The sequence below is a fragment of the Anas acuta genome, chromosome 3 (assembly GCF_963932015.1).
Source record: "Anas acuta chromosome 3, bAnaAcu1.1, whole genome shotgun sequence".
NCBI lineage: Eukaryota > Metazoa > Chordata > Aves > Anseriformes > Anatidae > Anas > Anas acuta.
In genome coordinates, this window is record NC_088981.1 from 18,177,724 (window position 1) to 18,202,242 (window position 24,519).

The window sequence follows — 24,519 nt, forward strand, 5'->3', positions numbered from 1 at the left end:
CCCCCTTATAGCTGGTTACGCTGCTGTTTAAAAAAAACACAATTCATTGCAAGTCTTCCATTGTAGTTCTGTGTGGGAGTAAAGAAAAACAGTAAAGGTGTATTTATGAAAATTTGGACTTTCTGTCAAATACTACTTGCTAGTTTTCCTGACTGTTACAAACCTTTATCAGTATTCAGTTTGGAAATACTACGTTCAGAAGTCTTCCTTCATAAATTAGAACAGCAAAGTAGCTGTTCTGGCCTTTGTGTCCCAGGCCAAGTTGGTTTAAGAGCTAGGACAGCATTTTTGACAGTACCTATAGAATAATGGTAATGAAATTGAAAATAAATATTCAAAGATCTTTCTTTTTCTTTTCTAGGTTTTCATGTTTCTCTTTTCCACTATAAGAAAGAGATTCTGGGACTACGGTCGTGTTGCTCTGGTGTCAGAAACTGAAAGGTAAAAAGATACACAATTGGATTGATTTCTTGAAACCTGTTGGGGACCGTGGAAGTTAATAGAGTAAATAGGGCTTAAATTACATGAATTTTTATCACTTAGATGTGCTTGTAATCACATACATATTTGTTAAAAACATTGTCATGCTGCTTTGTTTGAAATACGTCCTACTCACAGAGTTCCCCTTTGCAGTGTCAGTTAATAAAACTGTATTTGCCATTGTCATTGTAAATCTCATTCCCTTGTCGTGGTTTAAGGAAGTGGAAGTAAAAAAAAAAAAAAAAAAGGCTGCTTGTCTGCTAGCAAATCACATAACCACTTGTTAATGTTTACAGTGTTTCTGTAATAGAAGAATATTAACTTGTGTTTATCCTGGTTCAGGCCTAGTATCTTCCCAGAGCTCCCTATGCAGACTGTATCATAACAAGTCTGAAGGGTTTCAAAAAAAAAAATTCTTGTTATGAGTTTCTGAAATTCTTCACTGATTTATTTTTATTTTTTTAGTGATAACTGCATCTCAGCTTTTTATTTATTTTAAATATTGTTTATACAAGGTGATCTCTTGAGATGTTTAAAAGCTAGTTATGTTTTTATGAAGTGGGTGAAGATTACCAGTGAGGCTCCTGCTGATATTAATATTACATCTAAGTTGTGGTAATCTGCAATTAAGCAAAAGGAAGTGGCTCCAAGTGTGGTTTTCTTAGTCTCTATCCACGTACGAGTGTGAAAAGTGGATGCAACAAAAAAGATGGACAATAATTGAGACAGCGTTAATCTAGCTAGCTCAGGTAGCAGGAATGAAGATGCTCCGGTACAGGCTTCCTAATGGGCTGTAGGGATCCACAGAGATCCACAACCAGATGTTTGAGTCAGACAGGTAGGAGTCTACGTTGTTATCCCTGCGGGATAGTGACCTAAGAATACTGTAATCATGGGCATATCAACATTGCAACATTTCTTTTTAGCAACAAACTGAAAACAGGTACTTTGCTGTTTTTGAGACCTACAGACTTTCTAATTGTTTTTAGCCTTGCTACAAGACCGAAATTGCATGAGGAGTTCCTGCAGTTAAAGGGCTGAGTTGTGCAGGGAAATTCAGAGAAATGGCTCTAAGATAAAAGGAAGAGAGGTGGAGGGAAAGAAGTGTGCAGGAGTATCTGAGCAGGAAACTAGTTTGCAGAATTGATCTTGCCTAGGCTTAAAACCTGTTTTGCATTTTTTTACGTGACTTCAATTTAATACTTGAATAAAACATACAGTTCTATTTCTAGTTTGGTTACACACTCTCACTTCAGGAGCTCACAAGTACTAACTTAGGAACATGAGATGCAGTACAAGCTTCTGTGTAGCATATGCATGAAAAGTGAAAGCCACAGCCTTCGTAAGAGGGAAAAGTATTTTACTACTACTTCACTTAGTTACTTCAAAATAGTTGAAGTTGAAATAATTCTATGGAATTTCAGCATTTGCTATTAAAGATACTTAAATTAAATGATGTTTTTATTTCAGTGAATTGAGATACAACCGGTTGTCAGTATCTTCATTGGTACCTGAAGCTCTTGAATATGACAGTGTAAGTATTCTAGAGTTTTGGTATTTTTTTAGCATATAAACTGTGTAATGGAATCTGCTGTGGTTTGTCCTTGCACCTAGCCCAATGAACCAGTCACTGCATGTAGATAGCTTTCACGTGTGAAAAATTAGTAATACATCATGTGCTGTTTTTATAGAACTGTATGGAATCTTCATTTTCTAACAAACTATTGCGATATCATAAACCAGGATCTTCTGTCGGCATTGTTTTCAAGTAACTCTCTTATCTGGGAGAGGGATTGTACATTACTGTTTCAAAAAGGTGGGGAAATGGACTGTGAAATATGTACTTAAATAACAGTTCAAAAAGCTACATTATTTTACCATTGTAAATAAAACCTAGTTGATCTTCATAGTACTTGTTTTTCTAATGAAAAAGAAAAATGGATGAAAGCGTGAGACTAGTAATAATGCCATCTACTTTTAAAGTAGACTTTAAAAAGCAACTTCAAAGCAACTATATCACTGAAACCGTTGAATAAAAACGTGTAATTATTTAATATTATTAACTTGAAAAGTAGGCCTTTCAAGAAAGAGGGCTTTGGCTTTTTTAACCATACAGAACATGCAGTGGGATGTGATCTCTGCAGTACAGTTTCATAGGAGGACTTGAAATTAATAGAAAGGCTTCTTATCTAGCTTTACATCACTGTGTGGCTTCTAACTTCAGTTTAAGAGATTAACTTGTATGAGACTCATGTGTAGCTTATCCTTGAAATTGGGGTCTCTGAAAATGTGTTTTCTGTGGTTGTTTTCAGTTTGGCAGGGGGAAATCACCTGTTTAAAACAGTGCATTACAAACCAATTTTCATTACAAGATTAAATTGTGATTTTTGTTCAGAGATGGGATCTGGACACACTTCATAAATTTTAAAAGTCCAAGCAGTAAACCTGCAAATAATCTTCCACCACCATCCACTAATGTCTTAAATACTCTCTGAAGGCAGATGTTACAAAGAACCCTTTAAAAATATGTAAAGTATTCTGTATATTTCTAAACAATGATTTTGGAGTAATGCTGCAAGTTTTTTAGCTAAGAAATTGGGTTTAATAGAAATAGAAATGCTTCCCTCAATTGTACAGATTAGAGACTATGTTTTTCTATGTTGGCTCCTAAAACATCTTTCTTTATAGGGGTTTTGTTCTTGGATGACAGCTGCTTTTCGGATGCAGTAAGTATATGAAAAAGTAGTGAACTTTCTGCACTTTTTTTTTCTTCCCCTGTATAGATAGAATTTAATACAAACAATATGTGCCTCCAGTGGGGTGGGAAAAAGAATATGAAAACAAGGTGACCACATAGGAATACAGGATACAGTTGCCTTTCTTTTAGCAGTATAGGGACTTCCCGATTAAGGAACAGATTTTGAACTGAAGTGAGTCTATGGCTTTTGTATGGGTTCTGATAACCAGGCTTTAGGCTTTTACCCTTCAAACAGTACTGCATGGGTGATCGCTGTTTGAAGCAAGTAGGGCCTTGGGTAGGTGACAGGCTTTCCCTGCAAGGGTATTTATGGAGAACTGTTGGTTTAGTTGGGGCTGGAATTGACTGACGAGGAAAAGCCAATTCCACTGTCTCCAAGAAACTGAGCATTAGACATGTGATATTCGTTCTCTATATTCCTTTGGGCTTAGTAAACTGTGATTTATTTATTTTTTAACCAATTCCTAGCTTAGATACATTGAAACAAGAAAGGGATGGGGTTTGAGCCTGTCTCTCTGTTTTCGCTAGTTCAGTTCCTTCCTTTTCTAAGAACTAATATTTTACTCATCTGTCTTGCTGAAAAGAGGTAGATGACGGTTCTTCTGGAAACGTATTAATACCTTCTGTTAATTGGGAGGCATGAAAGTAAGGTGGTTCTGTTATCATTTTCCTCATGGAAATTGAGATGAATGAATGCTGTCACAGCATGTTCCTAAAATTTGAGTTAGACTTAAAACCCTGTGACTGTCTTAAAACAGGAAGTCATGGCAGATGTCTTTGTCATCTCTAGCTTGATAAAAGGATGTTGTATGCATATTTCCTTTTCAGATTACTTGTTTCTATCTTAAATTCCCCTATGTTAATTTTCGTATGTTGATACTGTGCAAGAAGACACTGTTGGAACTTGAAGTTAAACTTTTGTGTGAAGGAACGCAACCATGTTGAAAACTGAAAGTCATTGGGTAGACTGAGAGAATAATGTATGTTTAAGAAACAAAATGACACAGAAAACAAAAACTCCAGTGATACTGAGTAGACTGACCTTTGTGCTTTTCTGTCAATGGTGTAGTGATGATGAGATTCATGACAGATGTGGTGAAGATGCCATACATTACCTTTCCTTCCAGCGTCACATCATCTGTTTGTTGATTGCTGTCAGTGTTTTGTCTGTGGGTGTCATACTGCCTGTCAACTTATCAGGTGATCTACTTGGTAAGTTTTTTTACATTGTTTATGCATGTGCAGTTCTTTCTGTTGTGATGGTTGAACTTGTAATAGTCGGTGCTAAAAGATCATTTAGCTTTTCAGATATAGTATATCTCTTTCTCCTTTGAACATATACTCAATTTTCAGTCACTTGAATGATGGCTTTTCAAATATCTGATAGTCTAAGAAGCAAAGCCATATAAATTTTCTCATTTTTGACCTCAGTAAGGTTATCGGTATTGTTCTGTAAGCACTGAATTCATGCAGTTTAAAAAAAACTGTCAGAGAAGAGAAATCAGTGAAGATGAAATAAGAATGTGAAGGAAACGGATTCTAAACCCTAAACAGCATTGTTAATTGGATATGAACAGAGACTTAGAGGAGAGGGGGACAGGCTGCAAAGATCTGGTATTCAGATCTTAAAAATTATTATTTCTCTTGATAGGTTGAAAGTGGTTTATTACTTGCACTCTTTTGCCAACTTTAAAATGCAATATTGCAAACTAGCATTGATTATGATTTTGAATATATTCAGTGTTGAATAGATCAATATTTTAAAAAGAGAAAAGCTGGCTTTCTCATAGTTTGCATGTGAATTTTGCACCAGTTAATTACGATACTTGTTTTTGTTCTTAGTTAAAGATCCCTATAGTTTTGGAAGAACAACTATACAAAATTTAGAAACTGGGTAAGTAAATGCTGCAGAGAACTTTTATACTTATGTCTCTTTCCTACCATAGTCTCTAAACACAATGAATTGATACTTGCAACATGGCTCACAGGGTAGGAATTACTTATTTAAGCATCATCAACTGAAACTGGGATGTGTTCTGCTTCAGGCTACGCATTACAGCACTGATAAGAAATCTAGAAACTTGGCTTCTACTCTCAGCTCTTACTTCCTATACCATGTGCTTTTCTTGGCTAATGTTCACACATTTAACAATATTATTTTCAGAAATTTCCATGTTGAAAGAAACCATGGTGCAGAAAGGGAAATAAAGCTGACAGCTTTACTGTAACATGTAAGAGAATTCAAGTCATTTGAGTTACACTGGATTTGCATGTGTCTGTCCCATTTGAGACCACTGTTAAAATTACTTCTATTTTTTAAACCTATACAATAGTTGAAATACAAGGCTATATGTTTTTTCTGTGTTGTATTACTTGATCAAAAAAAATAATCTATCTATGCTCTTATGTCCAATAGAATTTCTGCCCATGCACTTCATTTTTTCTAACCACATCATGATTCCTAGTAACTAGTGGAGACTTTTGATTGTTTTTTATCTGCAAAATAGATTAAGCTAAGTCTTAAGATTAAGTCTTAAGTTAACTGTAATTATTAATGCTCTTCACAAAAATGAAGAGCTGTTCATAGAACCAAACTTTCCTAAGTTTGGAGGAACAAGCTATCAGAGAAGCAATGTTTACTCCCTGTATTGGGTTATTTTCATTTTGGGTAAGGATTGTCTTCAAGGGGAGTTCAATTATGCACTAAATGTGGTTATGCCAATAAAATACATTTTGGCAAATACTGTGGGGTGTACTATTGATAATCTGAATGCAAAGGCACAAGCCAAATGCCTCCTAAAAGGTCCATGCTATAGAATAGTGGTTTTCTGTGCAGTTTCGTTTACTGTTTATTGTAAAATGCAATGAGTAACCCTAGTGGCTGTCCAAGCATCTTCATGGGTATGACTATTTACCAGTTATTACTTTTTTTATGATGGTGTTCAAAGAAAGGTTTTGATGGCTGCTTGTATCAGTAGGACAATTAGTTGTTTCTATTTCTCACATTCACAACATTTTGTCCAACAGTAACGATCTTCTTTGGCTGCACACATTTTTTGCTGTTGTTTACCTGATTCTGACCGTTGTCTTCATGAGACATCACATGAAGGCAGTCACATATAAAGAAGAAAACATAGTAAGTTTGTGGTTTTTTGTTGTTTTTTTTTAAGTGTTTGAAAGTGAAAAATATTAGAAAAGTAAATTGCTAAGATGCCTCCTCCTTGCTAGAATGTGATGCAAGTGTGAGGGGAATTTACTGAAAGCAAAACTCCACTGAGTGAATTGTGAAACATGGCTGGAGAGACAAGGAGTGGGGAGGGACTTGTGAAATTTTGATGCATCTTCAACTAGTATAGAAGGTAAATGTGTTGCTATCTTGAATAGGTGAGCTTCCATCAAAATCAGAGCATCCTACTTTTTCCCCCTCCCCCCCCTAAAGCTTAGCTACCTGTGCTATGTCAATTCCTTCCTCATATTCTTTTCTCCTTAGTCATACGGTTGGTTTCTCAAAATAGGATTTTTTTTTTTTCTTTTGCAGGTAAAATGCACGTTGTTTGTAACTGGTCTTCCAAAAAATGTAAATCAAGAAACCATACAACAACATTTCAAGTAAGTTCTGTGCTTGACTAGTATTATTAGGAACAGGCGATTTAAAATTATCCTGGTAGTTCTACCTGTCCAAACAAATATTTTTTGACTCTTGCACTGTTTCAAATCCATGTTATAGTATCCATCTTTTCTAAGTGTATTTATTACTTAGAAATAATTGAGACTAGAAGGGAAGATATTATATTTCAATAAAGCTAGATAGCTGATCTGAATATTAGAATCTAAAAAAGTGGCTGCATATCCATGCTTACCATTAATGCTCCCACATGGCTTTTATTTGGGAATAATGCTGCACATCTCATTCAAGTAACTTTCAGCATCTGTCTCCATGGAAGTCTCCTCTCTGTGGTACACCATTGAGATGTCATTTAGATATCAATGACGCTCTTTGAAAAAGTTTCTTCAGTGTACTGTCTTTTCTCACATAGTGCTTCCTTTTCAGTGCTGCCTACCCAAGCTGCTCTGTGCTGGAGGTCCAGCTGTGTTATGATGTAGCCAGGCTTATTTATCTATTTAAAAAAAGGTACTCTTTTTGTAATATATCTGAGTTTGGAATAATTTTATGAATGTTTTGCCAGTCCTCAATCAATTTTTACAAGTAGTACTAAGCTTGCATATACTAGAACTGCTTTCTGCTCTTAAAGTTCTGGTCTGGTATTCAGTTAGATTCAGCTGTATTTTGAAGTGAGCTGTAGCTGGTTTTTTGTTTGTTTTTTTTGTTTGTTTGTTTGGGCAGTACAAAGTGGAAAACAGAGCTGTTACATTAGTAATTAGAAACTGTAGCAGACCTTTGCTTTGCTCAGAGATCTTGGACACAGAAGGAAAAAGGGTTGTTTTCTGGGCTATACAATAACAACTTTTCCTTCTGGAACCTCACAACAAGTGTAGACTCATGATATTATAGGTTTGAAAATAAATTGTAGGAAGTAGACAAAATAAGATACATGAGTATCTTTGATTTGTTATGAGTCCTTGACGTAATTTTTTCTCTTGGGGGTAACTTGCTGTTGATACTGTTCTCTTGCAAAATGTTTTGGATGTATTTTTCTATCTAGGAAACAGGCAGAAAAAAGCCTGACTTACTATAAGCATCTGCATCAGAAGCACGGCAAGCGAGTCCAAATCAACCCGAAGCCATGTGGTCAGTTCTGCTGCTGTGAAATGAGAGGATGTGAAAGGGTAAGAGATAACGTTCATTCTTACTTGTGGCTGGGAAGATTAATATAAGAGTAGAGAAAACTGTTTTTTGTGTAACATCTTGTTGAACTTCAGAAGATAATTATGTATTGCAGGGAGCTCATCTTTCATGTTCTTTTACAGTAGGGAAGAGGAGTGCCTTAAAATTTCTGAGGTTTAATCGTAGTGCAAAAACAGAAGTACAAAAAAAACCCCTTCTGGTTGTTTGTCTTTGTGCAGTGATGTGATTTGTAATTTCTGGAATTAGTGTAAGGAATAGGGGCTATGGTTTGTGTAAACTGTATTTTAATGAAGGTATTAGCTATCTGATACTTGGATGTAACAGTAACAGTCCTCAATTTCCCAACAGGAGGATGCTGTAGATTATTATACTAGAGTTAATAATGCACTGATGGAAGAATTCTCAAAGGAGGAACAAGCTGTTAAAAATAAACCACTGGGAATGGCATTTGTAACATTTCAAGAGAAATCCATGGCAACCTAGTAAGTTTTGTCTGCTGTTGTCTTTGTTCTGTTTTAACTGTAATAGTACTACTAATCTGATCTGATTTATGTTGCTTGTGTGCTTATGTTGGTTCTTCTTCCTTTCTTCTTCTTCACCGTCCTGTGGATTTGGTCTGCTCTGCTTACTGGTAAGTTTCCCTGTAAGTGTGCGTTAAGCCTCTATATTTCAAACAAAGAATTTAGATGCTAAGAGACTAAATGGCTCTAGACATTTATTGGTATAAGGAACTTCCTCTTCTGTGTGGGATGCATCAGTGTAGGCTAATAGTAGGCCAGACTAGTTGGATCTTGAATGTGGGTTACTGATTTTTCCATTTTCTACTGTGCAAGTGAAGTTACCAATCTATCACAACGGGTGCCAATTATACTGCTAGTTAGTAATCTCAACCAAGTAGTTAGTGACTGACGTGGCCATCAGTGCTTAATTATTTTTGTTTTAAAGGTAGTTTCTGGATGTTTAGTGTTGGCAAAGAACCAGGCAGAGTAAAGAGGAGAAACTGAAGTTTCCAGCTTTGAGTGTCTGTAAATAAATAGAAAGCTTAATAACTTGGTGTGCAAGATTTAATGAAAAGTATGTGTGTCCATGCGCTCAGTCTTTTTATGTTGTGTATGTGTCTATAAATCTGTGTGAGTACATAATTATTCACCACACTTTTTAAAAATTAAGTTGTTAGATAAGCTAGGATAAGACAATTCAAAAAAGACATTTTTAAAGCTATGACACTTTTAAAGCTATTCTAGGTTTTAGTAATACTTCTTTGCGAGATGATGGAGGGTTATATGGCACAATCTGTTTCAATATTCCTTTTTTGCTTGTAGATTGCTTATGACCCTCAAAATCTGTTTGACTTTGGATTTTACTATATGTGTATTTCTTACCTTTTACTATAGATATGTGTGTAGACCTATTATCAGAAGGTGTTCAGCCCCTTTTATTTAGTTGTTTGTAGAGAAAACGCATGTAAGCTGCCATTTTGTTTAGCAGTTTGTGAGCATCTCTTACTAGCATGAAGTGAGTAAAGGGAAGCAGAGTAATATTTGTAATACAAGCATAACACATCACATTTGTTTTTTTTAATTCTTCATAGCATTTCTAGTTTAAATTGTCTGTGTTCTTTTGACCCTCAAGTCACAGTAGAGAGCCAGTCTTTCAGGCTCTTTTCAGGGAACTCCAGGGTGTAGGATTTCAAGGATTTGAGATGCTGGAAAAACTTTGCATGCTGCTCTTTAACCGACTATTAATTATGTGATGAAATCTGCCCTTCTGTTTTTGTGATGTTACATACTGTACTTTGAGATTCTAGAGCATGAATTAATGCTTTAAGATGTGAATCTAAAAGGAAAAATAAGCACTGAGGTTCTTTCTCTAGCTGTTCATTTCTTGTTTTTAATTTTGATAGGATAATTTCTTCTTGGACATGTGTTCTGAATTGCACTGCAGGCATCTGAGTTGGAGTTACTAAGAATGGAACATATTTTAGCTTGTTTAGCTTGCAGTGGATTCTATTCTTTGGAAAACTAGATTACAGAAGGAGCTGAGGCTACCATCAGATTAGAAAGTCATATGGTGCCACTAGTGGTCTCTGCCCCACAGAGCCCTGAAATAAAATAGGGTGGAGGAAGCTGGAAGCCAGGACTGATGTTCATGGAGTCAGGTAGCTGTAGAAGCTGGATTGAAGTTGGTGCTCATGTTGGTGTAGTGTGGTTGGAATTGCTAAAGCTTGCTTCATATTTACTCTTTAAAAACAAGCTATCGAAGTATCGAAAAACTTTCTTAGCATCTTGCAGCAGCGAGTATTTACAGTTTTACATCGCTACTTGAATTCTGGTAAGGTAAAAATCTGTTTTGTCTTCTGTTGTTTTGTTTGGTGTCTGCGTGGTTCTCTATTTTCTTTATGTTAAGAGCATGACTTAGAAAAAAGCATGTTCAGGAATTCTACAGTCCACTTGTTCAAATACAATGTACATTTATACTGTTTCTATGCTAGTGAAATGGTGTTTATCTGGAGTAGAACCTTTTTACACTGTAACTTGCACACAGTTGTATTGTCTCTGAATATATGCTTATCACTTCTGTTGGTGTGTTTTGAGAAATCTTTTAGAGCATTTATTCTGGCCATGTTTCAATGTGGTTTAAATACATTGATATTCAACTCAAAATATTAGAAGATAAAACTAAATGTTGTGATTATTTTGAGAACAGGCAAAAGGTTATTATTGTGAAGTGTGAGGATACCAAAATTCTTTGAAACGCAAAGATGGCTAGATTTCGTATTGGTGTAATGAAGTAGTGTAGACTAATTGTTCACTCTGCTATGACTTGAGAAAAGTTGCTGTTATGTAAGAGGTGTTGGGGAACTGTCTTTTTTTCCTGATGCTCTCGGACTTTGTTTTTTAATATGAACCACTGCTGCCATTAGTGTTAGTAGAAGCACTGAACAGCTCAAATCAAGATTGCTTTTTTGTTTTCCAGTTTTGTCAGTTATCAAAGGTCCGTGGTAGTAACTGTTTACATACATGAGATGATGTTACAATCAGATAATAACCATTTCATCTAAATGCATTCTCAATCTCTAGTTATTAAAAGGGGAAAAAAAACAGCACCGCAAACTCTTATCACTACTACCAGTCTTCCTCTATATATGCAGTGTTTTCAGGTGTAAAAAATTGGAAAAATCCTCCTCTTGTTTCCCTCCTTACAGCGTCCTTAAGGACTTCAATGCATGCAAATGTGACGGATTTAATTGTAAAGGAGAACCACAGCCATCACCCTACAGCAAGGATCTGTACATATCAAACTGGAAGGTTAAATATGCTCCATATCCCGAGAATATATGTTGGTAAGATTCCTGTCTTCCACAATTTATTTATGATAGTGCAGGTGTAGAATGGAGACAGGAGAAGGGGTCTAAGTGCATTTTTCTTTAACCCTAAACTGAAACTTTATGGAATGTTTCCATGTGGCTGGTGTGAATCTTTATTTCCATTAATGGTGCTCTTCATTGACCTTGGGGATGTCTCTCAGAGGTTGACTATAGAGTTCTACCACAATGAAGTTCTGGTACTTGCAGTTCTTAATTTTGATTTTTTTTTTTAAAGCTGTTTTGATTTTTTTTTTTTTAATTAGTCTCTAACTCCTCCTTTCTATTTTTTGAGGTTAATATATATCTATTGTTGAGGTATGAGGCAAGGAATTTGGTGTTAGTGCTGAGTATTCCTCAAGTATGTGCATGTATGTGTGTGTGTATGTATGTGTATATATATATATAAAATATATATATTTGGCAATGCCACAGGACAAGTACAGCTTGATCCACTCTGAACTATGGTCTGTTTTCCAACATCTTTTTTACTGACCCAGTAAATTTCACGGACTTTACTTAGGAGAGTGTGTGAAAATAGATAAGTGCTTTTTGAAGCTGTTCCTGTGCGGTCTTCTGTCATGCTTAGAGGCTAAAAATGACTAAACGTTTTCCAGTTGCTTTGTAAATAACTTAGGATTGCACCAATGTAATCTTCACGTCATATGACAGAAAAATTGTTGTGACATATCTATTGCCCAAACTGAAACTGCAAATAAGACAAAAAATACTCATTGTTTGGCTTTTCCCTTGAAAATAAGGAGTTTGCCATGTTACTTACCTAGGCTCAATGTGAGAATTGTCAGCAGAGGGAATGATAATGAGCCTCTATTTCTGCTTTGTCTGTTCTTAATACTTGGCTTTGGCTGAGGTTCAAATCATTACAGTCCTGTTGGGAACTGTTTCAGAAAACATTAAGAACACTGCCTGGTTAAGACCTGTGGTTGCTGTGGGTGCAGTTGGATGTTTCAGTTGGGTGTTTTTTGTGTGTTTTTATATAAATCAGAGTTTCTTGGTAGATTCTGCTCCTGATAGCTGTTCTTCTTGCTGAACTTCTCTGTATAGTTGCAATCTCGTTCTAACTTTCACAGTTTAATAATGTGGAAATACTAAACAGAAAGTGTTTCATCCTAAAGCTTAACTACTTTGGACATTGTATTTAAGTGTTATAAAAATTTTGAAAGTGTAAGTTATGTTATCGTTCAAGAAAGGTTGCTCTGTTTTCATTATTTCTAACAGCAACTGGAACTTCTGTAGTACTTTGTTATTTAGCTTTGAGAATATGAAAGCCTGCTTTAGAAATAGTAGTGCCACCTATTACTTGATAGTAAGCATTTGCTATTACATATATATATATATTTATCTGTTTGTTTTTGTCTTTTTTTTTTTTTTGGCAGGAATAATCTTTCAGTGCATGGTTTCAAATGGTGGTTTAGATGGTTTTGCATTAATTTCTTTCTTTTTATTGTGCTGTTTTTTCTTACCACTCCATCCATAATCATTTCAACTATGGACAAGTTCAATGTCACTAAACCTATTCACTACCTTAACGTGAGTATCACTATGTTTGGATATAGCTGTATTTCACACCAAAATGTTACTAAATGGATAGGTGTATAGTGAGAAAATGAAATAATGTCTGTAAGCTGCATTCAGTTGAAATTCTCAGAATTGCTTAGCGTAGCTTCTGATTAAAAAGTGCATGTCTAGAATCAGGTCCTTGGTCCTCTTTTGTTCTTTGATAGTAGGCTGGATAATTTCATCTGAAACTTTATTATATAAAATTTTTTATTTGTAGTAAAAGTTGCATTCCAAAGTTTCCTATCTTTAAATATTTAAAATATAAAACCTTTTGCCAAAAATGGAATTTAATGTCCGACTTGTATTTTGATTTTTATGATGAGAAGAGGGGAATTCAGATTTTTAAACTCTAAAGTAAAATGCCATGGTTTTATTTTGCTTACTGGATTGAAAACCGGGATGTCACGTATATCTGGTCCTAGTCTGACTTCAGCTGAAATCTCGTACAAACTGTTCATATTAGATATTTCCCCAAGGTGGTATAAACTACATAAAAGCTACTTGTGAGACTTCACCCTCATGGAATTTAATCCCAATCCTACACCTGTTTCCTGTTTTGCACATGAGCTCTGCTTCATTCTGAGTCTGCATCTGAATATGATTTTCACAGTCCAACCTGCTATAATTTACAAAAGGCTAATTAGTGCAGCCTCTGTTCTTCTATCACAGCTGCATTAAAATATTTTTAACACCTTTAATTTTTTTTTTTCCCAATTAGAATCCCATCATCAGTCAGTTTTTCCCAACGCTCTTGCTTTGGTCCTTCTCAGCTTTGCTACCAACAATTGTCTATTACTCAACATTGCTGGAGTCCCACTGGACAAAGTAAGCAAGATCTTCCTCTGTTTTGGTCTTAGCTGTACTACTAGAACAAATGGAGAAAGTGCTTATCTTTCATGGTGCTTTTAAATCGCCAGATCTCTCATAGCCAGGAATATCATGTTCTCATCACTTTCTAATGCAATACTGAACACTTTGGAGTTATTACACTTGCTGTATTAATTACAGATTCGACCACATGATTTGCTTATGCTCCCTCATCACATATACATTGTGCTTAAAACTTACTTGGAAAGAAATGTATCTTCAACAGGAGTATGGGTAATACCTCTGACCCTGTAACTAGCTCACTGTCTGGGCAGGTAGGAAGCGTGGGTTTGGATCCTCTCCAGGCTGAGAACATGAGTCATGATAGAATCATATCATAGAACAGCTTGGGTTGGAAGGGACCTCAAAAACCATCTAGTTCCAACCCCCCTGCCATGGGTAGGGCTGCCACCCACTGGATCAGGTTGCCTGAGGCGTCATCTAACCTGGTCTTGAACACCTCCAGGGACGGGGCATCCCCAACCTGTCTGGGCAATCTGTTCCAGTGCCTCACCACCCTCTGAGTCCCTCAATCCTTCTTCAAGAAAAAGTGCTTCAAATGCTGGCATGCTAACTAAAAGAAAGACCTAAAGACCTGATTTTAAGCCTTAGTATAATTATACTAACTGGTGTGTCCCATAGTACCCAGTGGCCATGTGATCCTATAAAAATCTCTGGTTTTAATGCTGTATGAGACAGCATCTTTAAAAGAGTCTGAATTGTTTATGGCATTTCTGTGCTTTTCTGACAACGTGTCTCTAGAAAGATGTTCCTACTACTGGAGGAGGGTATAATATTAGTAGCGTTATGTTCCCAAGTCTTGACTCCTGGCAAGTATAATTAAGTAGCTTGTCTGAGTGTCTAGTTTCTTGGCTCTGGTGCCCTTCAACAAACTGTCTAATCCTTCTTAGCACAATATTTGAAGAGCAGTTTGTTTACAAGCTGCTGAGGGATGTGAGTATCATTACAAGAGGGACCAGACTGGTGCTCATCCCCTTGCTTGTGGTACAGAGTGGTAGTTTTCTTAGCACTGCATCTGGACTAATGTTCTGAAATGTTTTCTATGCCCAAGACAATACTGAGAGCCTGCTTGGTTGAAATCAGTGAATATCCCAAAGGGGTTTCTTTCACAAGTATCTTGTAGTGGTGTATATGGTAGGGGAAGCTGGAAGTCTCATGGGTCCTGACGTTCTTTGAGCAAGGTCCTTCATGTGTGGAAGTTTTTCATGTGAATTTCTTACTAACTTTTTCTGTTGGCAGATCTGCAGAGAACAGAATAATGATGCATAAAGTCTACATATTTCTGATCTTCATGGTATTGATTCTGCCTTCCCTTGGTCTGACCAGGTAAAGTTATAGTTTAATAGAGTAATGTTTGGGTATTCTGACAGCTTCCGAATGACAGATTTCTTGCTTTTTAGTTGCTAGTTGAGGTACAGTTGATGTACCCCACCCCTTTCCAGAGTGTCTGGTGACACACTGAAATGTTACATGTATAACATTGAAATCTGATGTTCTTCATCTGAAGACCTCATTGCACTTAACATTTGTGAAGTTTCACTTTTTGTGTAGCAAAGAAATCTATGACACTGGAAGATCAATGGCTAATTGAAAGTTGCCCACGCTGTTGTAGCTGAGAACCCAGTTTCCTGAGTATGTCTTATAACTGAGTTAGTTTTTTCTTTTCTTTCTCTGGACCTGTACTCTGTTTAACTGTCCCTAGCTAACAGGATAGTACGTATGTGTCTTACCTATATTCTTACTTCTAAAAATTAATTTTTAGAACTTCAGTATGAAGTAGATATATTTCTTTTATTATGCATCTTTTTTTTTTCCTATATCTGACCAGCAGTAAGTATAAAGCTAAAGTAGTATTCAGATTATTTGATTAAATTCTTGCCATCTGTTATCCTGATCTGAACTACTGAAAGAGAAGCAATTTTGCACAATGCTAAGCTTCTGGACACTAATTATATTAACCATCTTTCTTTCAGTCTTGATTTTTTCTTCCGTTGGCTGTTTGACAGAGAATCATCGGATTCTGCCATTAGGCTGGAGTAAGTATCAGCAACAATTTAGGATGCTTTTTTTGCTATTGACTAACTTTGGCTAGTGTTTTTTAAGATTACCTCAGGGATGGTACCTTAGGGAGGACATTGAGCTTCAGGTAAGGGGAGGAGAGAATGCAGATGCCTTTGCTATGGAGAAGTCCATAGTTTTTTTCCTGCCAGATAATACATGCAGATATTTACTAAGAATTTCACTGGGACTAAATAGCTTCAACAGTTCTCCTTTTTGAAATCTATTGACTCACTGTTGATATTAAGAAATACAAATGTCTTCATGCCAGTACTTGCACACTTGCAGATATTGATTATTAGAAGCTCTTGTGACTGTGAGCTGAGCATGGTGGCTAGTTTGCGAGGTGGCTGTAGGGAAAGAATAGAATGCAGTTATTAAGACTTAATTAATGTTTTCAACTGCTATTTCAAAGTTACTTACAAGAAGATGAGTAGGAATTACTACCCTGTAATGGGATTTTATCTCCTAGTCTTATCTTGTCTCAAGCTGCCATTGTAGCCATCAAGTGATGCTCTCATTAGCCACCCCATCAGACTGCTGTTTCTTTGCTTGAACAGTGTATTCCTTATCCAACCTGTGTGACTCAGCTGGTCTTCTTACAGATAATTTTGCACTGGCTCCATAGAAGTACACTTTTACTGCAGTTATAGTTATGTAGTACTCTTTTTCAACAAGGTTATCAGAAGTCTTCTTAGACACTTCTTACGGTGGCTAGTACTTATACCTATGGAGAGAGATTTCCAAAGATGATAGAGATCCATTGTAGATATATTTTTTTCTATTTGCTTTTGTGCTTTCCAGTCACTGTCTGATGTGTTTCCTTGCAGATGTGTCTTTTTGCCTGACCAGGGAGCATTCTTTGTGAACTACGTGATTGCCTCTGCTTTCATTGGCAATGGGATGGAGCTGCTGCGCCTACCTGGCCTCATCCTTTATACCATACGCATGATAATGGCCAAGTCCACAGCAGAAAGAAAAAATATTAAACAGGTATTAGAGCCCCACCTTAGCCAAGAGGCAATTAAACAATTGCTTTTTATAAGAAACAGTGGGAGCCCCCATCTTTCAGACCACTAACCATCATGTCCTGACTTTTTTTAGCCTTGATTTCACTCACCTGTAACAAGTTTATATTGCCCTTCTTTGCAGCATATTTAACTGTGAAGTATTTATTCAAGTAAGAGATGGTCAAAATCTTTGTATCTCCAAGTCAGATTTTTATGGTTTGGATGTTTTAGTAGAATTCTGATATTATCTTTATACTCTAAATTGCAGGGTTTTTAAAATTTGGATCTGTCCACAGTTAGTTTCTTCTATCAGCCATCAAACATGTGCTATTTGATTTTATTTGGTTAGATCTACATTCAGATTAATGCTTACTGTCTAATTTTAAGCAGTGAACTTTAACTTTCAGATGATGTTTTGTCTTGCAGCTTGACATTCAAGGTATTGGAATACGAACTTAAGCCTGTATACAGCTGTCCCCATTCCTTTTTTTTCTTTTTTTCTTGGGGGGAGGTGGGGTGTCCATTTTAAAATAATCATGTTAAACATTCACTTTTGTTAACTGTTGCATGTTATGCCTTGCTGTGGTTGAACTGATATATATAGATTTCCCATTCCAAGATGTTCAGCCAAGCATTAGAAAAAAATGGGAGTACCGACCATACCAAAACTTTAACATCTTGAGCTTTCCCTAGTGTGAAAGCCAGCACAAGGAACAGTGTACAGATTCGATGAGATACGCAGTTAGATGAAGATTCTGTGTTTGGCCCAATTACTTCCTACCTTGTGGTTTTAAGTAGTTGCTTTTTGTAGATGAAAACACTTTCCTTGAGGATTTTTTTTTTCAGGCTATGGAAGTAGTAACATGTTTTCTGTGAGTGTACCTGTTTAAAACACACAAAACTTACGTATAATTGTTGTTTGTTTGTACCTCTCAGGGCAATAATTGATCTATCAAAGGGAGAGACTAAGAGAAGGTGAACTTGCTTTAGTGCATCTGTCTTAACTCCTAACAAATTGATAGGTGACACAAGAGATTTAAGTGTTTTGTCTTCCTTCCTAGCAACAAGCATTTGAATATGAATTTGGAGCAATGTACGCGTGGATGTTGTGTGTGTTCACTGTCGTCATGGCCTATAGCATTACGTGCCCCATCATTGTCCCATTTGGTAAGTTCTCCAACGAGCTGTGGACATTGTGAGTGAGGCTGAAGCAAGTGGGAGTTAAGGAAGGCCCAATTCTAGGTTCTTGGTACAGTTTAGATGCTGATGATCCCTAGGACTTTAATTAAAGTTTTCATCCCTTCCTGTGGGGCAAAATAGGACGGAAGATGGTGAATGAGTTCTTGAGCTGCATTTAGAAGTTGAAACTGTATTTGATGAATATTAAATGCTTATTTTATTTTTGAGTGTTGTCTCAACTAGCTCCGGTGGTGGTTTTTAGTAGTTAAGCATAGGAGTTCAGATAGATTTGGTTGTGAGGGGATTATTTTTTCTCTCTGGGTTCTTGAGGTCTAAGAGAAGCAGGCTGCATAAGGTATCTGGAGGTCCATCTTAAGCCAAACTTGACTTGAGACATTCTGATCCCCAAATCCTGTAGACGTATTTGCAATAACATTTCTCTTAAAGTTTGACTGAAGTATATAAAATAAGCACAAGCATGTGCTTATTTTAGAGACTAGTCCTCTTCACTGCTGCAGCTCTACTGTGTTGCAAACCGTTTGTCTAAAATTCCATGCTCTGACTGAGAACAGGGTCTGTGGCCATCACTTTGACATCAGTATTGACAGCTGCGTGCTCTGTGGTCTTGACCCCAGGGATGTGACCTAATGACGTACTGGCTGCTTTGTTTGGGACAATGTCTTGGTGAATGCTATACCTGTCCTGTGACAGGAAAGGAAATGCTGTGTACTCTGCTCAACCTGCTGGCTTAGACAACCAGCTAATTAGTTCAGGGTATGTGGTAAAGTGCAGCTACCCTGTAGTGCAGGTAGAGCTGCGGTCCTTCTGTAGGACCTCAAGAAGGTCTCCAAGTTGCAGGCTGCCTTACCTGTACTGCAGTGAGGGAGTTGCCAGGCCTACCCAAACAGATTGGGCCGATGTGCCAGCACTAGAGAGGAACTTGGGCTCTACTCTGGGAGTACAAGTGGTGCCACAGAGAAGTGTGAGGAGAAGGGGAGGAGGGATAGTGAAATCCTGGGGATGTTGGCCCTGCCCCATGAACCACCTTGGAAGCAGGCTGCTTTCAAGAAGCTGTACTCCATTCATATTTGGGCTGTATCCACCATTAGTATCTGGATTTTCAGTCGCTTTGTTGCTGTAGATCTCCTCATAGAATTGCTGCTTTTATCAAGTCTTGAAAAAGTCTTCAGCAACCTCTCCTTGGCTCTTCCTTTTTTTCCTTCCAGGGTTAATATATATACTCCTGAAGCACATGGTTGACCGCTACAACCTCTACTATGCGTATCTCCCTGCCAAGCTGGAAAAGAAGATGCACTTTGCAGCAGTGAATCAGGCCCTTGCAGCTCCAATTCTCTGCCTTTTATGGCTCTATTTTTTCTCCTTTTTGCGACTGGGTAAGCTCTACCTTTTTTCACTGAGAACATAGTCCTACTTCTCTTGCCATCTTTTTTAAACATGAAACGTGAAGTTCCATAGGTGTTACGGGCTTCTCTTTTTACCTCTGTAAATGGGAAGTCATGGGGGTTACCTCTTGCACTGAGGTATGCAATATTTGCAGCTTATACAAGTTTGCATAAGATGCTCTGAAGAAGGCATAGGTAGCTGGTAAGTTAACTTGAAATATCGCGTTCCATTCAGTTTTTTCACTTTACAGGAAGTTGTTCCCTAAATATGCAGGGTTTGAATTGGCCAATTGGACTGTAGAGTGACAGTATTTAAAAACAACTAAAAATAAACACACCAACATTAAAGAAAAGTCTGTTCAGAATTAGTTACTGTCAGTAAGATGGTCTCTGGCTTCACTACACACATTTGTGCAGTCTGTATATAAGTTGAATTTGCCTGAGTGAATTGGTTATTACTTCTGTTGTACATCTGTTGTTTAGGAAAAAATTCTTAAAATATTGGCTAATGCTACTAAGACCTTTGTTCTACATCATCTGTCGAACTTTATATGGAAGACTGCAGTGAGATAGTGACTCTCCTCCCCATACTCTGATTCAAAAACTCATGGTTTAGTGTAGTTCATTTTAAATACACAGATGTTCTCTATTTTGCAATTACTTGGCATTATTAGTATTGGCTGCAGTATACTAACAACTTTGGCATCAGAAAAGGTATGTGATAGCTTGCAGCTTTTTACCCATGATGTAGGAGGAAGCACTTGGCATGGAACAGAAGTGCTGGTGATGCTTGAAGGAATTGAGTTTCCCTTTTTGGGAAGGGAGCCCTTGGACTCCCTTCTGTATTTTATCTTCTCTGATCTCACAGCACTGATGGCAAAGTATGTTAGTATGTTTACACTGTTTTTCCAGCTTTCTTGCAGTTAAATGACAGTCTGCCAACATATTTTTATTATTTTTTTAAACTTTGGAGAGAGTTCCCAGTGGAGGCAATCAGAACTATTGCTTCAGGCCATCTTTGGAGTTGAGCTTTGGAGTTGAGCAGGTGACACTGTGGTAGTTACATCCTTGGGAGCTTTTCTCCTTTGTTCTGAGATCTATCTCTGCAACTGAGGGGATGAACAAATTCATGTCCTCTAAAATAACAGAATTTCTAGAACATGCTTTAGGAAAAAAAAAAATGCAGCAATTGACGTGTCTCTAATTGTTACGAAGGAAAACCTGGTGTAGTAAAAATGAAATCCTTATTTCAGTGTTTCCTGGGTCTGTGGCAAGACCATCATTTGCTGTGGAACTTAACCCAATCTGTGTTTTCCATTACTATGTTAGGCTTGGTTTAGCATGGACTTACTGTTTAACTGGGTATTCTTCAATGCCTTGTCAGTGTGCAAGGCTGTCCAACCAAGTGGTGGTAGGATGAGAGGCAGGACCTTGACGTTTTCATTTAATTGCTACTCCTTGAGCCAAGGGGAAGGAAGGAAAGGGAAGAGTGCTCTGCTTCTGCTTCAGTTCTGAGTCAGGATCAAATATTGCTTTCCTGCCCACAGTACTGCAAGTAGAGAGGCTGCATCAGTCATCTATTTCTTCCTCAGCTACTGTTTTCTTCCTCAACCACTGTTTTCTTCCTCAACCTCATGCCATTTACCCATCAGACACCTAGACCACTGCTGTGCACCTCACAGTAGAGGATAGTAGTAAGTAGTATCAGCAGTTCATCCTGTCTCCTGCGATGGGCACCTAAGTACCATGGTTCTCTAGAGCTGTTGGCAGGGATGAGTGCTGAGGATGCAGGGCGGGGGAAAACTGCTTTGTGGAGACTTCTCCCCTGCTGTTTGCCTTGTGGCTCACTCCATATGTTGGCTTCCATGTAGATGTTCCTCAACAGCTGGTTAAATAGTGATGTAACCGATGCTTAGAAGAACAGCTTCTTCTAAAGGAGATTCCAGAATAGCCATAGAGAAGTTCTTTAATTTCCCTTTCTTGCTTGGAAGTAACATGTACTATTTTTCCTCTTCTCAAACAGATCTGCACAGATCTGTTCATATAACCTACTAAACAGTAAACTTGCCTGTTCTATGTCACTAGACATGCTGGGGTTAACACAACACAACAAAAAAAAAAAGATTGATATTGCATGTTTTGGCCAAAGAAGTTTAGAAACAGCTGGGTTAACTTTTTCTCATCCGTTCTTACTCTGAGAAGCTACAGTCTTATTATTCATATATATGTGTATATATATATATATATATATTTCCCTTGGAGGTAGTGGAGGAATAACTTTTAATCTGTAAAGGTAATTTTTTTCCCCTTTGAGCTGTTTGCAAGCCCTCTGGTTCGGTTACCACCACTGTATTTAATAAATGGACTCTGCTTATTACATTTCACAGATCATTAATTAAAAGCATCTTAGAAGTGGGTCCAGGATAAATGAGGGAGGAGAAGAAGGATCTGAGTCTTGTTTAGCATTCAAGATCTGCAGCTGCCTGCCTTAGCCTCTTTTTTTTTTTTAAAAAAAAAAAAAAAGCTGGAAAAATAACATTCATCAACTTTAGCAGTCAGCGGGCTTTGTGCTTAAGCAGGTTCTCCTAGTTGAGGTGGGAAGTAGCTTGTCCGGTCCTCCAAGGAGAAAACATGAGGCTTCTGAAAATGGGGGAGACAAGAATGAGTCTTTCTTGTTCTGTATCTTTATATTAAATTTTCTGAATATTTTTCTAGGCTTTAAAGCACCTACAAGCATGTTTACCTTCCTGGTTGTCAACATCACAATTGCTGTTTGTGTGGCTTATTCTTGTTTTGGCTGTTTCAAGCATCTGAGCCCACTGAATTATAAGGTAAGCGATGGATACCTTGCACCTTTCAGCACCTGCCTATGATTTGATGTAGCACCAGCTAGTCATGTTGGGCTGTTCTTGCCTTGACAGTAGCAATGGCTGTCCACAAACATTAATTCCAGTAAGATGAGTAAAAGGGCTGATCATTAGAGGCAGATTACTTGGCACAGCAGAAAGTGTGCCAGTGGCAGCAGGAAGCAAATCTAAGAGAGGGAGCAGTATGGAAGAAGATTGGAGGCAAGTTCATTGTAACTGTACATTAGAGCACCAGCACTGCCCTGTGATTTCTTTCTGCAGGCTTTCAAGTGCTTACCATCTCTTAATACTGCTTTAACTTACCAGTTTGTTGTCTCTCTCCCATTCCCCCCCATTACTGGTTACAGGTAGAAGGCATGCAGTGTGAAAGCGGAAGCGACAGAGATTTACCAACTGCCGCAGCGTCTTCTGTAAGAAGTTAAGAGTTACTAATATTCTCTTACATTTCTCAGAAAAGCCTAATTTCTCACCCTGCTTGCCAAAGAGCTTATGTAGGACATACGGAAGTCCTACAGTCCATTCAAACTAATATGTTGGTGGGACCAGAGAGTTCTGCAGCTGGGCTCCTTGACTGTTCCCAGGTGGTGTTCCAGAAGTACCTTCAGCTGAAGTTTTAGGAGTAGTTGAGATATGCTACTTCCAGCAGCTCTAGATGCTGTTCTGGGCCTTACACCAGCTGGTACCTGACATCTGGACAGCAGCCAAATGTAGTCAGTTGCCGCTGCTTGGTGACTTTGAAAGTTGTGACATGTATAGCAGGCCTTTGCCTTGCCACTAAAAAGGCTGTAGGACTGAAGTAGAAGTAGAGGTCTTTGTGCCACATCTACAAGTTGTGTGTGTACAGGTGAGAGGTGCACCAGGAAGCCTCCTGTAGCGTGCAAAAGGCCTCGGGTGTTAAGCTGAAGAATGGGAAAATGGATGAAAAGAAGAATGGCAAGGGGAAAAATTATCCTGGGTAAATTATCCCAACGTTATAATCTGAGAGACTAGTAAAATCCTTAACGCTTGTGATTTCAGATATACATCCCTCGAGTTTTGCATCCTCATTCTACAGAAAGGACGATGCTTGCCCAAAAGGAGCAGCCATCATATGGCACCATGGACAACAGTAGTTCATAGGCAGAAGTTACAAGCTGTTCTGCCCAACCAGCAATTATCAAGGAGGGAGTGAAAGCCTTTTTCTGAATACTGAGGAGTAACACAAGATGGAGCACTTGGTCCAGCATTAGAAGAACTAATTCCCCACCACTGTCTGCTAAGTATTCTGATTTTTTTTTATGAATTCCTGCCTACAGAAGAGGTATAGAAATAATTCATTGTGTAGTCTGCAGCTGTACTTGGAGATCAAAAAGCAGATGCCTTGGGACTGATTGTTTTCCAGGCTGTCTACACACACTGTTCAACACGTTTGTTTCAGAGTTGCTGATCCTCAGGGACTTCACGTCTGCTATCTCATTGCTTGCCTTATGAAGATAACTTATGCTGCATATAGATAACTGATCACCAAAGCAAATGTAGCTCTCTATTACCAACTGTCATTTATTTATTCAAAAAGGTTCTTATTAAAAAAGATGCTTTAGTATTTATAATGCTTTTGTGTTTATAAACTCCTTGGTATGTGCTAAATCCTGAAGCAGTGTCACTTTTTTGATGAAAATACTGTTTGTGTGGGAATGGAGGATGGTGTGTGGGAATCTCTCCTCTTTTCACCTGAAGCACGTTACTTTTTCCTTAACTAATGAGATGAGGGAGTTACTGTGCACTTGGACCCTAAAAGTGCCAAAGCACCAAAAAAAAGTCTAGTTTCAGAAAGGAGTGAGTTACCTGATAGTGTTTTTATATATTTTTGGAGGGTACTTAGGTTGATGTTTTTTGTTCACTGTTTTTAAGGGCCTTCCACAATGAATGTTTACTTGCCAACAATAAAGGGTGTAAATATTTTATCTATCTTTTAATCTTGGGTAAAAATGACAAATCTCTGGGTTTTCTCTATAGTGCCAATATATGAGCTGTAAGATACTAAGTTTTTAAATTATGTTGTAGATACCAATTTATTCCGAAGTACGTTGTATCAAAGTGCAATAATCACAAAGCAATAAAACAGTTCTGAAGTTTCAGGCTGTC

The 24,519-nt window shown here is 37.6% G+C and overlaps 2 protein-coding genes across 2 annotated transcripts in view; one reads left to right on the plus strand and one right to left on the minus strand.

Moving 5' to 3' along the window:
• Window positions 1-24,512, plus strand: part of TMEM63A (transmembrane protein 63A) — a 27,535-nt gene extending 3,023 nt beyond the window's left edge. The window contains exons 4-24 of the mRNA XM_068675944.1: window positions 362-441; window positions 1,951-2,014; window positions 3,169-3,206; window positions 4,308-4,450; window positions 5,081-5,132; window positions 6,266-6,374; window positions 6,777-6,847; window positions 7,290-7,370; window positions 7,903-8,026; window positions 8,394-8,527; window positions 11,251-11,388; window positions 12,807-12,960; window positions 13,709-13,815; window positions 15,118-15,204; window positions 15,852-15,914; window positions 16,767-16,929; window positions 18,008-18,113; window positions 19,352-19,519; window positions 22,244-22,359; window positions 22,743-22,805; window positions 23,413-24,512. Coding sequence (XP_068532045.1) covers window positions 362-441; window positions 1,951-2,014; window positions 3,169-3,206; window positions 4,308-4,450; window positions 5,081-5,132; window positions 6,266-6,374; window positions 6,777-6,847; window positions 7,290-7,370; window positions 7,903-8,026; window positions 8,394-8,527; window positions 11,251-11,388; window positions 12,807-12,960; window positions 13,709-13,815; window positions 15,118-15,204; window positions 15,852-15,914; window positions 16,767-16,929; window positions 18,008-18,113; window positions 19,352-19,519; window positions 22,244-22,359; window positions 22,743-22,805; window positions 23,413-23,514 — 2,163 coding nt within the window. The 3' untranslated portion in view covers window positions 23,515-24,512. The remainder of the gene's footprint in view (window positions 1-361; window positions 442-1,950; window positions 2,015-3,168; window positions 3,207-4,307; window positions 4,451-5,080; window positions 5,133-6,265; window positions 6,375-6,776; window positions 6,848-7,289; window positions 7,371-7,902; window positions 8,027-8,393; window positions 8,528-11,250; window positions 11,389-12,806; window positions 12,961-13,708; window positions 13,816-15,117; window positions 15,205-15,851; window positions 15,915-16,766; window positions 16,930-18,007; window positions 18,114-19,351; window positions 19,520-22,243; window positions 22,360-22,742; window positions 22,806-23,412) is intronic.
• Window positions 1-24,519, minus strand: part of LOC137853514 (left-right determination factor 2-like) — a 58,874-nt gene that overhangs the window by 22,862 nt on the left and 11,493 nt on the right. The window lies entirely within an intron of this gene.